The sequence below is a fragment of the Somniosus microcephalus genome, chromosome 7 (assembly GCF_052327205.1).
Source record: "Somniosus microcephalus isolate GS21.2 chromosome 7, FLI_Smic_1.0, whole genome shotgun sequence".
In the NCBI taxonomy this organism is placed as follows: Eukaryota; Metazoa; Chordata; class Chondrichthyes; order Squaliformes; family Somniosidae; genus Somniosus; species Somniosus microcephalus.
The window spans coordinates 97,327,355-97,345,899 of NC_140993.1; the positions used below are offsets into that span (position 1 = coordinate 97,327,355).

Below are 18,545 nucleotides of genomic sequence, written 5' to 3' on the forward strand. Positions count from 1 at the left end.
GTTAGAATTTTATAAGTTTCAATGAGATCCCCTCTAATTCTTCTAAACTCTAGCGAATATAAGCCCAATCGAACCCATCTCTCCTCATACATCATTCCTGCCATCCCAGGTATCAGCCTGGTGAATCTTCGCTGCACTCTCTCCATGGCAAGAACAGCCCTCCTCAGATAAGGTGACCAAAACTGCACACAATACAGCAAGGCCCTGTACAACTACAACAAGACATCCTTGCTCCTGTACTCAAATCCTCTCACTATGAAGGCCAACATACCATTTGCCTTCTTAACCGCCTGCTGCACCTGCATGCTTACCTTCAGCGACTGGTGCACAAGGACACCCAGGTCTCGTTGCACTTCCCCTTTTCCCAATCTATTGCCATTCAGATAATAATCTGTCTTCCTGTTTTTGCCACCGAAGTGGATAACCTCGCATTTATCCACATTATACTGCATTTGCCATGCATCTGCCCAATCACCCAACCTGTTCAAATCGTACTGGAGTTTCTCTGCATCCTCCTCACAGCACACACGCCCACCCAGCTTTGTGTCATCTGCAAACTTGGAGATATTACATCTAGTTCCCTTGTCTAGATCATTAATATATATTGTGAATAGCTGGGGTCCTAGCACCGATCCCTGCGGTACCCCACTAGTCACTGCCTGCCACTCGGAAAAAGACCCGTTTATTCCAACTCTTTGCTTCCTTGATGCCAACCAGTTCTCTATCCAAGACAGTACCTTACCCCCAATCCCATGTGCTTTAACTTTACACACTAATCTTTTATGTGGGACCTTATCGAAAGCATTCTGAAAGTCCAAATACACCACATCCACTGGTTCTCCCTTATCTATTCTACCAGTTACATCCTCAAAAAATTCCAGTAGATTAGTCAAGTATGATTTACCTTTTGTAAATCCATGTTGACTTTGTCCAATCCTGTCATTGTTTTCCAAGTGCTCTGCTATTACATCTTTTATAATGGACTCTAGCATTTTCCCCACTACTGATGTCAGGCTTACTGGTCTATAATTCCCCATTTTTTCTCTACCACCCTTTTAAAATAGTAGGGTTACATTAGCTATCCTTCAATCCATGGGTACTGTTAGACTCTTTTAGGATTATTATTTACTGTAGCCCTGTTTGATTTACACCCTTGATTTCTCTGCCTTCCACTTTTGCTTTTCTCCTTCCTGTCTTTTGTTTCTATCCTTGCTTCCCTTTCCTCTGTTTCCTTGCACAGGTCCCCAACCCCCTGCGATTTTAGTTTAAACCCTCCCCAACAGCACTAGCAAACACTCCCCCTAGGACATCGGTTCCAGTCCCGCCCAGGTGCAATCCGTCCAGTTTGTACTGGTCCCACCTCCCCCAGAACCGGTTCCAATGTACCAGGAATTTGAATCCCTCCCCCTTGCACCATTCCTCTAGCCACGTATTCAGCTGAAATATCCTTCTATTTCTACTCTGACTAGCACGTGGCACTGGTAGCAATCCTGAGATTACTACCTTTGAGGTCCTATTTTTTAATTTACCTCCAAACTCACTATATTCAGCTTTTAGGACCTCATCCCAGTTTTTAACTATATCGTTAGTACCTATATGCACCACGACAAATGGCTGTTCACCCTCCCCCTCCAGAATGCCCTGCAGCTGCCCCGAGGCATCCTTGACCCTTGCACCAGGGAGTCTCGTTTGCGGCCGCAGAAACGCCTATCTATTCCCCTTACAATAGAATCCTCTATCACTATAGCTCTCCCGCTCTTTTTCCTCCCATCCTGTGCAGCAGGACCACCCATGGTGCCAGGAAGTTGGCTGCTGCTGCCTTCCCCTGATAAGCCATCTCCCTCAACAATATCCAAAGTGGTATATCTGTTTGAAAGGGGGTTGGCCACAGGGGACCCCTGCACTACCTGCCTGCACCTACTACTCTGCCTGGTGGTCACCCATTCCCTTCCTGCCTGTGCAGCCTTTACCTGCGGTGTGACCAACTCCCTAAATGTGATATCCACAATGTCCTCAGCATTGCAAATGCTCCAGTATGTATCCATTCGCAGCTCCAGTGGTGCAATGCGGTCTGTCAGTAGCTGCAGCTGGATAAACTTCCCGCACACATGGCAATACTCCAGCTGTGGCCTAACCAGTGATTTATAAAGCTTTAGCATAAAGTCCTTGCTTTTGTTTCATTCCTGGGATGTGGGCGTTGCTGGCAAGGCCAGCATTTATTGCCCATCCCTAATTGCCATTCAGAAGTTGGTGGTGAACCACCTTCTTGAACCGCTGCAGTCCTTGTGGTGAAGGTACTCACATAATGCTGTTAGGGAAGGAGTTCCAGGATTTTGACCCAGCGACGATGAAGGAACGGCGATATATTTCCACATCAGGATGGTGTGTAACTTGGAGGGGAACTTGGAGGTGATGGTGTTCCCATTCACCTGCTGCCCTTGTCCTTCTAGGTGGTAGAGGTCACGGGTTTGAGAGGTGCTGACAAAGAAGCCTTTGCGAGTTGCTGCAGTGCATCTTGTAGATGGTACACACTGCAGCCACAGTGCGCTGGTGTGATGGAGGGAGTGAATGTTTAAGGTGGTGGATGGGATGCCAATCAAGTGGGTTGCTTTGTTCTGGATGGTGTCGAGCTTCTTGAGTGCTGTTGCAGCAGCATTCATCCAGACAATTGGAGAGTATTCTATCACACTCCTGTGTTGTGCCTTGTAGATGGTGGAAAGGCTTTGGGGAGTCAGGAGGTGAGACACTCACCGCAGAATACCCAGTCTCTGACCTACTCTTGTAGCCACAGTATTTATGCGGCTGGTCCAGTTAAGTTTCTGGTCAATAGTGACCCCCAGGATGTTGATGGTGGGGGATTTGGTGATGGTAATGCTGTTGAATGTCAAGGGATGGTGGTTAGACTCTCGCTTGTTGGAGATTGTCATTGCCTGGCGCGAATGTTACTTGCCACTTATCAGCCCAAGCCTGAATGTCATCCCGGTTTTGCTGCATGCGAGCATGGACTGCTTCATTATCTGAGGAGTTGCAAATGGAACTGAACACTGTGCAGTCATCAGCGAACATCCCCACTTCTGACCTTATGGTGGAGGGAAGGTCATTGATAAAGCAGCTGAATATGATTGGGCCTAGGACACTGCCCTGAGGAACTCCTGCAGCGATGTTCTGGGGCTGAGATGATGGACCTCCAACAACCCCGCAACCATCTTCCTTTGTGTTAGGTATGACTCCAGCCAGTGGAGAGTTTTCCCCCTGACTCCCATTGACTTCAGTTTTACTTGGACTCCTTGATGCCACACTCAGTCAAATGCTGCCTTGATGTCAAGGGCAGTCACTCACACCTCACCTCTGGAATTCAGCTCTTTTGTCCATGTTTGGACCAAGGCTGTAATGAGGTCTGCAGCCGAGTGGTCCTGGCGGAACCCAAACTGAGCATTGGTGAGCAGGTTATTGGTGAGTAAGTGCCGCTTGATAGCACTGTCGATGACACCTTTCGTGACTTTGTTGATGATTGAGAGTAGACTGATGGGACGGTAATTGGCTGGATTGGATTTGTCCTGCTTTTTGTGGACAGGACATACCTGGGCAATTTTCTACATTGGGTAGATGCTAGTGTTATAGCTGTACTGGAACAGCTTGGCTAGAGGCGTGGCTTGTTCTGGAGCACAAGTCTTCAGCACGACAGCCGGGATGTTGTTGCAGCCCACAGGCTTTGCTGTATCCAGTGCACTCAGCCGTTTCTTGATATCACGTGGAGTGAATCAAATTGGCTGAAGACTGGCTCTGTGATGGTGAGAATCTCAGGAGGAGGGCGAGATGGATCATCCACTCGTCACTTCTGGCTGAAGATCGTTGCAAATGCTTCAGCTTTGTCTTTTGCACTCATGTGCTGGGCTCCACCATCATTGAGGATGGGGATATTCATGGAGCCACCTCCTCTGTTAATTGTTAAATGGTCCACCACCATTCACGACTGGATATGGCAGGACTGCAGAGCTTTGATCTGATCCGTTGTTTGTGGGATCGCTTAGCTCTATCTATAGCATGCTGCTTCCGCTGTTTAGCATGCATGTAGTCCTGTGTTGCAGCTTCCCCAGGTTTGCACCTCATCTTTTGGTACGCCTGGTGCGGCTCCTGGCCTGCTCTTCTGCACTCTTCAATGAACCAGGGTTTGTCCCCTGGCTTCATGGTAGTGGTAGAGTGAGGGATATGCAGGGCCATGAGGTGACAGATTGTGGTGGAATTGAATTCTGCTGCTACTGATGGCCCACAGCATCTCATGGATGCACAGCTTTTACCTGCTAGATCTGTTCTGAATCTATTTCATTTAGCACGGTGGTAGTGCCCCATAACATGATGGAAGTTGTCCTCAGTGTGAAGATGGTACTTCGTCTCCACAAGAACTGTGTGATGGTCACTGCTACCAATGCTGTCATGGACAGATGCATCTGCGACTGGTAGATTGGTGAGGACGAGATCATTTATGTTTTTCCCTTGTGTTGGTTCTCTCACCACCTGCCGCAGGCCCAGTCTGGCAGCTATGTCCTTCAGGACTCGGCCAGCTCGGTCAGTAGTGGTGCTACCACGCCATGCTTGGTGATGCACATTGAAGTCCCCCACCCAGAGTACATTCTGTGCCCTTGCTACCCTCAGTGCTTCTTCCAAGTGGTGTTGAATAAGGAGGAGTACTGATTCATCAGCTGAGGGAGGGTCGTAGGCAGTAATCAGCAGGAGGTTTTCTTGCCCATGCTCGACCTGAAGCCATGAGAATTCATGGGGTCCAGAGTCAATGTTGAGGCCTCCCAGGGCCACTCCCTCCCAACTGTATGCCACTGTGCCACCACCTCTGGTGGGTCTGTTCTGCCGGTGGGACAGGACATACCCAGGGATGGTGATGGAGGAGTTAGGGACATTGGCTTAAAGGTATGATTCTGTGAGTATGACTAGTCTGTGGGACAGCTCTCCCAATTTTGGCACAAGTCCCCAGATGTTAGTGAGGAGGACTTTGCAGGATCGACTGGGCTGGGTATGTCGTTGTCGTGTCCGAAGCTGGTGCCTAGGTCGATGCTGGGTGGTCCATCCAGTTTCATTCTTATTGTTTTTCTTAGCAGTTTGGTAGAACTGAATGGCTTGCTAGGGCATTTCTGAGGGCAAAATCAAAATACTGCGGATGCTGAAAATCTGAAATAAAAACAGAAAATGCTGAAATACTCTTAACTTTTTCCAGTTCTGTCAAAAGGTCATTGATCTGTTTCTCTCTCCACAGATGCTGCCTGACCTGCTGAGTGTTTCCAGCATTTATCTGTTTTCATTTCAGATGGCAGTTAACAATCAACCACATTGCTGTGGGCCTGGAGTCACATATAGCAGATTTTCTTCCCTAAAGGACATTAGTGAACCAGATGGGTTTTTACAACAAGCCAATAGTTTTATGGTTATTACTGATACTAGCTTTTTATTCCAGATTTATATAATTAATTGAATTTAAATTCCACAGCTGCCATTGTGGGATTTGAACTCATATATACCCAAGCATTATAGCCCTTGGGATTACTAATCCAGTAACATAACCACTATGCTACCATCCCCAATTGATCTTATACACCCAAGAAATGCAGCCTGCCCAGCCAGTGGGGGCAGACAAACAGGGGAGAAGGAGAAGGGGAATGAGAAGGAGGCAAAACACAGTCTCTTGATTTCACACTCCCAGCCACCAGCTCCTCAAGTTTGACCAACAAGGCCATTTGCAGTGGTCCCCAATGAAAGTCAGCAGCCTTCCACCAGCTATTTTGCAGCCACTGGGTAGCACTGTGTGACATCAGTAAGATAGGCAAAGGCACACACAAGACCGTCACTAAGGGAATGCATAAGTGTGATGAGTTGATTTCTTGATGTCATATTGGATGGATAGATGTATAAAGCTGGATTGGAAAGTTTGCTTTGTGGTGGCTTTTATTTCAGCACTGTGGCCAAGAGGATGCTGTGATGGTCAATAACAGAGGGAAGGTAAGGTGTGTACAAATGTTGAAAGCTGAATTGGGGTTGTAGTCACTGGTACCTCAGGCAGATGATTCTATCCCGGATATCCCAGCCAGAAAGGAGCTGTCTGGGTTGCTTCTTTCCTTCTGCTTCCTCCTCTGCTGTGTCATCCTCTTCCCGCTGCAAGCTGATGCTGTAAATCTGAAATAAAAGCAGAAAATGCTGGAACTACTCCACAGTTCAGGCAGTATCTGGACATGAGACATGAACTCTGTTTCTCTCTTGACAGATGCTGCCTGACCTGCTGAGTATTTCCACCACTTTGTCTTCTCAGAGGCCATCCTTTACTTTCCAAGGCCTTGCAAGCATCCCACAGCACTCCCTGCACACTTAAATTTTTAACATGTATTTCATTAAAAAAAAATCCAATCCAAAAGCTTAAATGCAAATTTTTCTGAAAGATGTGTGTGTATCTTTAAGAGGTGTTGACAGCATCTCTGTCAGTTTGCTGAATTCTGGGTTTTCATAGCGAGCTTAGGACCCAGCGCTTAACTCAACATTAATGTTGAGGTTTGCTGAGGTGACGTTAAGTTGGCGTGCACGTCACCCTCTCCCTTTACAGCCATGGTCAGCGTTGTTGATAACAGCGCTAAGGCCCTCACCAAAATGGTGGCCAATGAGTCCCGTGCCAGAGAAGGGCACTAGAGTAAAGGCCGCCATTTTCTGCCAGGACAGCAACAGTAACTCATGGTGGTAAGTGGCCCAATTTCTAGGCCACAGAAACTTACAGCACAGGAGGCCACTCGGCCCATCATGCCTGCCCTGGCTCTTGGAAAGAGTAGTCGTGCTAACTCCCACATTTTGTCCGTAACCCTATAAGTTTCTCATCCTCAAGTACCTGTCCAACTCCCTTTTGAAATTATTCATGGAATCAGCTTATACCACCTTTTCAGGTAGAGCATTCCAGATCCTGACCTCCAAGTGAAAAATATTCTCCTGATCTCCCCTCTAGATGTTTTGCCAATGATTTTAAATCTATGACCCACTTGCCAAAGAGAATAGTTTTCTCCATCGACTCTATCCAAATCTCTCATCATCTTGAATACCTCTATTAGGTCGCCTCTTAACCTTCTCTGTTCCAAGGAGAAGTGTTAACTTTTCCAACCTCTCCTCCTAACTGAAGTCCCTCATCCCTGGTAACATCCTGGTAAACCTCCTCTGTACCCTTTCGAAGGCCTTTACATCTTTCCTGAAGTGTGGTGCTTAGAATTGTCCACAATACTCCAGCTTCAACTTACCCAGTGATTTATAAAGTTCCAGCATGATCTCTTTGCTTTTATATTCTATGCCTCTATTTACAAACCCAAATAACCCATATGCTTTTTTAACCACCGTATCAACTTGCCTCGCCACCTTTAAGGATTTGTGTATATGGACACCAAGGTCTCTCTGCTCAGCTACACTTTCCAAAATTGTACCATTTATAGTGTACCATCCTTCCATATTAGTCCTCTCGAAGTGTATCACTTCACACTTCTCTGCATTGAACTCCATCTGCCATGCTTCCGCCCATTTCACCACCCTGAAGTCTTCAACTATCCTCATCACTATCTACTACTTTGCCAAGTTTTGTATCATCTGCAATCTTTATGATACTGCTCCATACACCTGAGTCTAGGTCGTTAATCAACATTATAAAGAGCAAGGGACCCAAAACTAACCCTTGGGGAACACCACTGCAAACTTCTATGCATATTGTTCAGGACCCCTTTCTTACTCAGTGTGCAAGAAGCCCAAGAGAGGAATCACTGCTGGATCTAGTAATGGGAAATGAAACAGGGCAGATAAAAGTAGTAAGTGTAGGTGAACATCTAGGCAATAATGATCACAACAGTTTAAAGTAATGACTGATAAAGACATAAGACAAAGGCCAAAGTAATATATTGGAAAAAAAAACTAATTGAGGGGATGAGAATGGAACTAGGAAAGGTAAACTGGAAATAAAAATTGACGAGATAGAACAGCAGTTTGAAATATTTAAAACAGTGATCAAGAGTGTTCAGAAGAAATATATTCCTCTAAAAACAAGAACAAACTAGTCAATAATGAAATGCCATGGGTGAATAAAAAGACAATGGTAAAATTGAAACTAAAGAAGAAAGGATACATTAAATACATAGACAATAAGGGAACAGATGACAAAAGGGAATACAAAAAGGTTAGGAAAGAAGTCCAAAAAACAATTAGGAAAGCAAAGAGGAAACTACAAAATGTAATTATCATGGAATATAAAAAAGGAACAGTAAAGTATTCTACAGACACATCAACAACAAAAGAAAATCAGGATAGAGATAGGGCCACTAAGGGATGCACAACCTAAACTCACAGGTAATGACAGCAAAACTGCAGAAATATTGAATACGATAGCAAATACGATAGAAATATTGAATAGTTAGCTTGCCTCAGTATTTACCAGGAAGACTGACAAGGTGGGTGTGGCAGTAGAAGAAGAGATCAAAAAAAGATAGACATTTAAGATAGAAAAGGGGAAATAATTGATAAACTAATCAAACCTAGCGAGGATAAAACATCTGGTCCGGATGGATTGCATCGCTCATATTAAAAGAAATTAGGGAAGAGATAGCAGAGGCACTATTACACATATATATAACAAAGCATTAGAAAAGGGAATAGTACCAGAGGATTGATGGACAGCTAATATTATTCCTATATTTAAAAAAAGGGAGATGAAACAAGTCCAAGGAAATATAGACCAGTTAGCATAACGTTGATAGTAGGAAAGATAATGGTATCTTTACTCAAAAATGTAATAGAAAAACCATCTAGAAACCAAAACTACAATAGTCAACATGGATTTCAAAAGGAGGGTTATGCTTGACCTACTTTATTGAATTCTTTGAAGAAGTAACAGGAAGAGCAGACAAGGGTAATGTAATAGATTTGGATTTTCAAAAGCCCTTATACAAGGTACCCCTTAGTAGACTCATGACTTAAGGTCAGAGCATGTGGAGTAAGGGGACAGGTGGCAGAATGGATAGCAAGCTGGCTACAAAACAGAAAAGAGAGAGTAGGGGTAAAGGGTAGTTACTCAGACTGGCAAAAGGTGGGAAGTGGTGTTCCACAGGGATCAGTGTGGAGAACACTGCTGCTCAAAATTTACATTCACGATTGGGCTCTGGAATCATAAATACAATTTCTAAATTTGCAGATGACACCAAATTGGGGGTGGTGGAGGGAGGTGTAGTTAATACAAAGGAAGAATGTGACAAAATACAAGATAACATTAACAAATTTGCAGAATAGGATTTTAATTGACAAATGAATTTCAATATAGGTAAGTGTAAGGTGGTACATTTTGGTATGAAGTATAAAGAGGCCACATGCTGCCTGGATAATAAGAGTCCAATTGGGGTAGAGGAGCAAAGGGATCTAGGGATGCAGATACACAAATCACTAAAACTAGCAGCGCAGATTAACAAGGCCATAAAAAGCAAACCAAGCACTGGGGTTTCATTTCTAGAGGAATAGAATTGAAAAGCTGGAAAGTCATGTTAAACTTGTATAGAACCTTGGTTAGACCACAGTACTGTGAACAGTTCTGGTCTCCAGGTTATAAAAAGGATATAGAGGCATTGTGGAGGGTGTAAAAAATATTCACAAGGTTGATACCAGAAAGACTGAACAAGCTGGGGCTCTTTACTCTAGTAAAGAGAAGGCTGAGGGGTTACCTGATAGAGGTCTTTAAGATAATGGAAGTGTTTGATAGGATCGATGTACAGAAGATGTTTCCACTTGTGGGGAAACCAAAACTAGAGGCCATAAATAGAAGATGGTCAATAATAAATTCAATAGGGAATTCAGGAGAAACTTCTTTACCCAGAGTGGCAAGAATGTGGAACACACTACCACAATTAGCAGTTGAGGCAAATAGCATAGATGCATTTAAGGGGAAGCTAGATAAGCACGGGTAGAAAGGAATAGAAGGGTATGCTGATGCAGTATGAAGAGGGGTGCAATGAGGCTTGTGTACAGCCTAAATGTCGGCATAGACTTCTACATCCTCCTCGTATTCATTTTGAAGTGATGAACAAGACCATACCAACTGTTGACAGAGAGTAATGTTACATCAAGTCTACAGCACAGAAACAGACCATTGGGCATTCAGTATGGTCTTGTTCATCACTTCAAAATGAATACTAGGAGGATGCAGAAGCACATAGCACAATGTAGTGCCAGCTGATTTAAAGCTACAGACTATTTGAAAAATCTGCAGTAGTTACTGCTATTCTCTTCTTCCTTTCGTATTATATGAAATTGTTTTACCCCTTCATCAAGACTGTACAGGGTGCACAGAATGGTAGGACACTGGTCTGCACCCACAATTCCTAATCATAACTGTGCGCAAGTGGTGCGTGAAGTTGAAATGCTTCCCTATGCAAGGGACTGTCCCTGAGCTGTTCTCATATAAACATTCCAACAACTGGTTTACAGTAGCATATGGTTAGACATGGAATGCAATTTGTCTGCCTGTCCTCTCAGCTGCAGTGCATTGCTTGAGAGAAGACTGAAATCTACTTTCATTTGGACTTGCATTCCATCTATTTATACACCCTAACATTCTGCTTGTCTTGACAACTCCTGCTATACATTGTAATGGCACTAGATATTTGGTCAACAGTACATCCAAATAATTTCCCTAACCCAATTTGTTGAATGATTTCAAGATAAACAACTCACATTTACAAAAGCACTTCATCGTTTCTCTCAGGGGCCTTTCAAAGCATTTTACAGACAATGAGTTGCAGTTACTGTTGTATTGTGTTTTAAGTCTTTCCTAACCTATATTATTTTGGCTCTCATGTTTTAGATCACTCGTGGTGAAACCCAGATCCCCAAAACTTCCAAAAAAAGGCATTTCCTTGCCTTTTCTTTTGAAGGTATTTTATCCCTACATGTACCGATATAGCCAAGAGGTCAGAGAGACAATATGCTTGCAAGACATCACCAATCTTGTTCTGAAACCAGCTACAAGAAGTATTTACATAGTCAGTTTAATGTAGTAAAATTTCAAGGCGCTTCACAGGAGTATTAAAAGACAAAACATTTGACACCGAGCCACATAAGGAGAAATTAGGGCAGGTGACCAAAAGCTTGGTCAAAGAGGTAGGTTTTAAGGAGCATCTTAGAGGTAATGAGGTAGAGAGGTTTAAGTAGGGAATTCCAGAGCTGAGGGCCTGGGCAGCCGAAGGCACGGCCATTAATTGTTGAGTGATTATAATCAGGGATGCTCAAGAGGTCAGAATTAGAGCGCAGGTTGTGGGGCTGAAGGAGATTACACAGATAGAGAGGGGCTAGGTTATGCATGGATTTGAAAAAAAGGATGAATTTTTGAAATTGAGGTATTGCTTAACAGGGAGCCAGGGGTGATGGGTGAACGGGACTTGGTGCGAGTTTTGGAACACCTCAAGTTTATGTCGGGTAGAATGTGGGAGGCCAGTCAGGAGTGCGTTGGTATAGTCAAGGCTAGAGGTAACAAAGGCATGATGAGGGTTTCAGCAGCGGATGAGCTGAGGCAAGGGTGGGGATGGGCGATATTACAGAGGTGGAAATAGGCGGTCCTAGTTATGCCGCGGATATGTGGTCGGAAGCTCATTTCAGGGTCAAATATGGCACCAAGATTGCGAACAGTGTGGTTCAGCCTCAAACAGATGTTAGGGAGAGGGATGGAGTCAGTGGCTGGGGAACGGAGTTTGCAGCCAGGACTGAAAACAATGGCTTCGGTCTTCCTAATATTTAATTGGAGAAAATTTCTGCTCATCCAGAACTGGATGTCGGACAAGCAGTCTGACAATTTAGAGGCCGTGGAAGGGTCGAGAGAAGTGGTAGTGAGGTAGATTTGGGTGTTATCAGCGTCCATGTGGAAACCAACACGGTGTTAGCGCAAAATACAAGGAAATGCTGCCCATGGAAAATGGCAGGCCTCACCAAAGCTGTACAGATCAAATTAGTAATTCAGCACGCTCAAACTCCACTTCCTACCATGCAGGTTTAAGATAAAGTTTGATGATATTGATATTGTTTCATATCATCAATTCACTGAGAAAATATCAGACTACACCTTCCCGGCTGCACCGAGATGATTAGAAGAGGTCAGGAAAAATGGTAACTTCCCCTATATGCACTTAAAATGCATTTAACAAATATAACTATACACTTGGAAGGATTAAAATGCTGTATTACTGAGAAAATGATAATTACCAGGTGAACCCAAAATCAACAAACTTAGAGGGAAACCATTCATCTTTTTATTAATCAGTAATCTGAATCTATAACAAGTTAGTTTGAGAATTGGGGTTAGCTTTCGACTACAGCAATATTTAAATCAGCCCATCAGCAGTTACTTCACTTCATCAAGTACAGTAGAATATCTAAGTGATAAGTGGAAAAAAAATCAAGTCTTTTTTTTTTTTAAAAAGCTAGTGTATAAAATTACTTCTAGCACTAGGCTACATCTGCTGCATCCACATGCAATTAGATGATATACTCCAAAACACAGCATCTCCTTCAAAAGTTAAATGTTTTAACAATGAAAATCTTGATTGAGCAACACAGCAACTTCTCTATTATTTGGCCGATTGCAATTAACTTTGAGGTCATTAACAGCATACTTGTGTTTGAACACTAAACTTCTGGAATATGAATACATTACCTTAACTCTAGAACACAATCCATTTAATGAGCTGCAAGATAACTATATGAAGAATGTATGGACACATAGCTTGACAATTGCACCCCAGTCACACTAATATATCAAACATACCAACCCATCTCATTTCTTAATCATTTAGTTCATCACATAATTCTTTAGGTATACAAATGTTTTATTCCTTGGTGCATTCTAGTAATTGGGAATAGTATCTCCATTCGGTCAGATCTACACTCCCTGGCAACTCAATCTAACCTAACTCAACCTTCATTTCCATCATCTTCAGAATCATTTATGCCAATGAGGTATAACTTTTGTAATTAAAAATATTAGTGACTTTAAAAATGTGGTTGCTGATGATTTTTGTCACACCAAAAGCAGTTCAAAAATCAACTTTTCTTGCTTTGGAGTACATCCTTGAATATATATCCTATGTTACTAAATTAACTAATTCCTCCACATTAGAAATAACTTGAGTAAGGGGTCAGGAACTGACATACATAATGCTGTACTATTGTGGAAAACCATGGATATTACCAGCTTTGGGCTATCAATCTTCAAAAATCAAACTTACAACACAATAGAAGCAAGAAGCATGGGCAGTAGCTGCTCAAGTTACAGAGCCCCATCAGTTCATGCAAGAGCTTGCAAGGATTCTCAAATGTACCATTTTGAAGACAATTTTACCACTTTTGATTAAAAATACAATCAAATCAGCATGCATGTTCAAGTTTCACAAGTAGAGGCAAGACTGAATACATGTCAGTTATACCAGGATCAGGGGTAGTAACCAAGATTGGTACAATGCCTCAGATGGTACCTGCCCACTTCTTTCTGTTGCCTTCAAAAGACATTTAATATAATGTTGCACTATGTTCACATTCAGTTAGTTATAGCTAATTCCCATTTCTTTATTTTTAAGTCTCTGTGTACTAATTAAGAGACTGCTATTAAGGCAGGGACTTTTCAAGCAGAGACAGAAGGCAACAATAGAAATGCCACTATCCATATCATGTATCCATTTCAATGTTAGTGCCATTATTGAACTCCAGTTAACAACTAACTTGGTGTCACCTTTTAGGCTTATACCAGATGTATATAGAGAGATGGTTTTACAGCAAAAATGGGAAATTTCATTGAACATGCATGTGATTTTAAAATTAAAATTCCAATGGATAAGAAATTCTGTACATTTTATAATCTGGCACTTGAACAGACCTTATTTCAATACCATCCATTCATTAGTGAAGCCAATACCACTCTGCATATCAAGGAGAATCAGACTGATTTTGCTTAGTATACAATTTTATTAAAGCTGCAAAATTTGGCAATATTTGCATTTTGGTTGTACATAGGGCTGTTCTTCTCTCCCCCCCACCATCTGCATGGGTTGCACAGATCTGATAAGGTCCCACATCACTGAAATCAAAATCTATACCTGCAATTTTACACAGGAGCAGGATTTCAGGCAGGATAGCTGCAGTATAACTTAGTGAGCAATTTATAGTTGTAATATTACAAACATATACATAGCAATATAAATCAATAATTAACAGCCAAAGTAAATACTTGAAGGTTTGTTCTAGGTCTCACTTTTCCATTATTTAGCAACATTTTTGTTTAATTGTGCATTTTTGGATTCTTTTTTGCATCATGGGAGGTATTGAATAATTTAACAAACTGTTATTTTCTGCCTTTTTCTTTCTAGACTAATAATCTGTCCATATGTTATGTAGGTAATATTCAAGGTTAAGCAATTATTTTATAAGAATGTCACAAGTTAATCATAAATTAGCACAATGGTAGACTGGCACTGATTTTGTTGGTGTATGAGCTAATTTCACACTCATTCATGAGAAAAACAAAAAATGATTAATGCCTACATAACACTTCACCAGGAAATGCATACAATGAAAATATCAGCTTTTATTATTTTTAAGTCCTGCCTTAGCTCATGAAATTTGTCTTTCACCATGCAGAGACCCTGAAGTGTAACCAAAAATCCCATGAAAGAGAACAGTCCTAGTTATACAAAATACTGAGGGAAAGTCCAGTAGAAAACAGCAGAAGTGAGGTTTATTGAACAGGGCCAATCCTCCTTGTTCCAGGTCATCACTTTGCCTTCTCATAGATTCTGGTGCACGCCACATCTCCTATGGTGCAAATCTGATTTACAAAGGAAACAGGAATGAGTTACGTGCAAATTATTAAGCACCACTGTAGGTTTAAATATCAATTTTATAATTCTTGCAAGAAATGTGCACATCAGTTTAACTCTATAGAGATGATGTTGCAAGCACTTACCTTCATGATAAATCCAGAAACTGTTGGATAACTAGAAAATGTTATCTAAATAATATCCACTGTCACAAATTTACACTTCATTAACAGCAGTAGCTTTTTAGTTCTTTCTACCTATATTGATGTACTGAGGTCCTTACCAATATTAGTTTACCATCCTTCAATTCTCTAACCAATGTTGTCTCTTTTCCGTCCCACCGTTGTGTTTGGACCAGTTTGTCATTATCCATTATCACTGTGGTCTATTGGGAATTTGAAACAGAAGAATGACATTTATCTCGAGAAGTCGGACACCAAGCAAATCACAACGGTCAACGGGGTTAATCGTCCACACACCTTGGTTTTCCTATCGTCTGCGGTGGTCTCATCAAATTCCTCCCCTAGCTTGAAATTGATCCTTGTGCTTTTCATAGTACTCTCGGTTGCTATTGTGATCGTGTCGCCGTTCATGGAAATGATAGTCTTGGGCTTGGTTGTGTTGCCTAACTTCCTTAGTATCAGACCCACGTCTAAAAAAGAGAATGGAACATTTAATGGTACTAACGGTCACGATGCCGCTTCCACCAAGTGAGGGAATGGCAGTGACGCTCCCAGCTCAATCAGCGCAAGAACGAGACGCTTCATCAGACTGGCATAAAATAAATCATTTCTGGGAACGTCAAGTCAGGATATAGATGGGAGGTGGGGAATCACCCACTACATTCAAAATCAGATTCCAGGCGTACATTTTCTGGTACGATGCATCTTTTCACATTTGCTACTTTAAGTGCTGCAGGCTCTCAGCAAAAATATGTCGTGTAATTCCTCACAGTATTTCGAACGGAGGCCACTATCGTTACGAATTTGAAGTGCATTCGCCACTATTTATCTCTGGGATCAATTGTGGACCTTGGCATTTTAACCGGCACAAAGGACACCGGCAACCCGCGGAGAGCAGCCCAGCCACAGACCCAAAACCAACGATATTATTTGCAGCGGTTAAAAAAATATATAAATAAAAATAACAAAATTCTCACCCAATTTCTTCATGTACTCATCAAAATTTTCGGTCTTGAGTAAGTTCCACGTTCCGATAAACTGTTCAACCATTTTTTTGGATGTATGTCGCTACCGCTTCAAACGCAGAACAACTGCTAACCCTGCACGGGGGAAATTACTGCAGCGGCTGGAAGAGCTCTCTGGCTTTTAAGCCCTTTGAGCTCAGAACCACGTGCAAAATACTCGAACCAATGCAAAGTGGCGACGTCAGAGATCGCACGACAGATGTAGGGAATAAGGCGAGTCAAAAAAAAGTCAATACATTTTCAACAGTAATCATAAATATTAGTTCAATGAGAGGCAAAATGCACACATTCTCACACACACACCTGCAGGGCTACTGTGCACAGACTGGTTTGCGGTATCTGTTTATAAAATGCCTTTCGCAGAACGTGGTCCCAGGAGGAGGGGTTTTTTGGGGAACAGTTGGTGGGGATGTGATTGAAAGCGCTAAGAGGCGCGTTTGTTTGGAGGTGGCTTTGGAAGGTGGCGAGAGAGGCAACAAAAAAAGTTTGCCGCTACATTCATAGAAATGGCAACACAGGACGATTGCGCTGTCATCTCTGTCATTTGTCACTGTGCTAACTGCAGTTATCCAGTGAAAAGGACTAATTTCTTAAGCAGTTTTACATAACTATAATGTATTATTCCTGGTATCTCTGCTCCTCCATTCTGTTCAGAATCTTATGGTTTATGGTTATCCTTTACTAATATCATACCTTGCACTTTTCCCCTTGATGTAATAGCAGAACACTTGGAAAACAGTGACAGGATCGGACAAAGTCAACATGGATTTACAAAAGGTAAATCGTGCTTGACTAATCTACTGGAATTTTTTGAGGATGTAACTGGTAAAATAGATAAGGGAGAACCAGTGGATGTGGTGTATTTGGACTTTCAAAAGGCTTTTGATAAGGTCCCGCATAAGAGATTAGCGTGTAAAGTTAAGGCACATGGGATTGGGGGCAAGGTATTGACTTGGATAGGGAACTGGTTGGTGGACAGAAAGCAAAGAGTTGGAATAAATGGGTCTTTTTCCAAGTGGCAGGCAGTGACTAGTGGGGTACCGCAGGGATCGGTCCTTGGACCCCAGCTATTCACAATATATATTAATGATCTAGACAAGGGAACTAGATGTAATATCTCCAAGTTTGCAGAGGACACAAAGCTGGGTGGGCGTGTGTGCTGTGAGGAGGATGCCGAGAAACTCCAGGATGATTTGGACAGGTTGGGTGATTGGGCAGAAGCATGGCAGATGCAATATAACGTGGATAAATGCGAGGTTATCCACTTTGGTGTCAAAAACAGGAAGGCAGATTATTATCTGAATGGCAATAGATTGGGAGAAGGGGAAGTGCAACGAGACCTGGGTGTCCTTGTGCACCAGTCACTGAAGGTAAGCATGCAGGTGCAGCAGGCGGTTAAGAAGGCAAATGGTATGTTGGCCTTTGTAGTGAGAGGGTTTGAGTACAGGAACAAGGATGTCTTGCTGCAGTTGTACAGGGCCTTGGTGAGATCACATCTTGAGTATTGTGTGCAATTTTGGTCGCCTTATCTGAGGAAGGATGTTCTTGCCATGGAGGGAGTTCAGCGAAGATTCACCAGGCTGATACCTGGGATGGCAGGAATGACTTATGAGGAGAGATTGGGTCGATTGGGCTTATACTCGCTGGAGTTTAGAAGAATGAGAGGGGATCTCATTGAAACTTATAAAATTCTGACAGGACTGGACAGATTAGATGCAGGAAGGATGTTCCTGATGGTCGGGGAGTCCAGAACCAGGGGTCACAGTCTAAGGATAATGGGTAATCCATTTAGGACAGAAATGAGGAGGAATTTCTTCACCCAGAGAGTGGTGAACCTGTGGAATTCTCTACCAGAGAAGGCAGTAGAGGCCAATTCTTTAAATATATTCAAGAAGGAGTTGGATATATTTCTTAAGGCTAAAGGGATCAAGGGGTGTGGGGAGAAAGCAGGGACAGGGTACTGAATTTGGATGATCAGCCATGATTGAATTGAATGGCGGAGCAGGCTCGAGGGGCCGAATGGCCTACTCCTGCTCCTATCTTCTATGTTTCTATGTTAAAATTAACTACTTTACATTACTTTGCATTGAACTGCATTTGCCACCTATCTGTCCACTCCTCCGACCTATCTACATTAGGATAGTTAAAGCTCCTAAATATTATAATTCTGCAAACCTCCCTTAATTGCCTACAAATCTTATCCTTTATTTCCAACTATTCAGTAGTCTATAATGAACTTCCATTATAGAACATTGAAACAGGAGTAGGCCATTCAGTCCCTTGAGCCTGTTCCGCCACTCAGTTAGATCATAGAATCTTACAGCACAAGAAGGAGACCATTTTGCCCATCGCACCTGTGCCAGCTCTTCGAAAAATCTATCTAAATATTCCCACTCTGCTTCTCCTCCCTGCTAGCCCTGCCAATTTTTCCTTTTGCTGATCTGTATCTCAACTCCATTTACCTACCTTTGCTC

General features: G+C 42.6%; 1 protein-coding gene across 1 annotated transcript; it reads right to left on the reverse strand.

The window, feature by feature from the left end:
* Positions 1–12,292: 12,292 nt before the first annotated feature.
* On the reverse strand, positions 12,293–16,183 carry LOC147114812 (fatty acid-binding protein, liver-like). Its single transcript, XM_085992775.1, has 4 exons — positions 16,024–16,183; positions 15,344–15,516; positions 15,148–15,249; positions 12,293–14,872 (listed from the first exon to the last, which is right to left on the reverse strand). The coding sequence occupies exons 1-4, from the start codon at positions 16,094–16,096 to the stop codon at positions 14,819–14,821; spliced, it is 402 nt and encodes a 133-aa protein (XP_085848901.1). The 5' UTR covers positions 16,097–16,183; the 3' UTR covers positions 12,293–14,818.
* Between the last annotated feature and the right edge of the window lie 2,362 nt (positions 16,184–18,545).

Coding starts and splice junctions, on each gene's coding strand:
- LOC147114812 (XM_085992775.1), bottom strand. CDS start 16,096: ATGGTTGAACAGTTTATCGGAACGTGGAACTTACTCAAGACCGAAAAT. Junction 15,517..16,023: donor TGAGTACATGAAGAAATTGG/GTGAGAATTTTG, acceptor TCTCTTTTTTAG/ACGTGGGTCTGATACTAAGG. Junction 14,873..15,147: donor AGGATGGTAAACTAATATTG/GTAAGGACCTCA, acceptor TTTGTAAATCAG/ATTTGCACCATAGGAGATGT.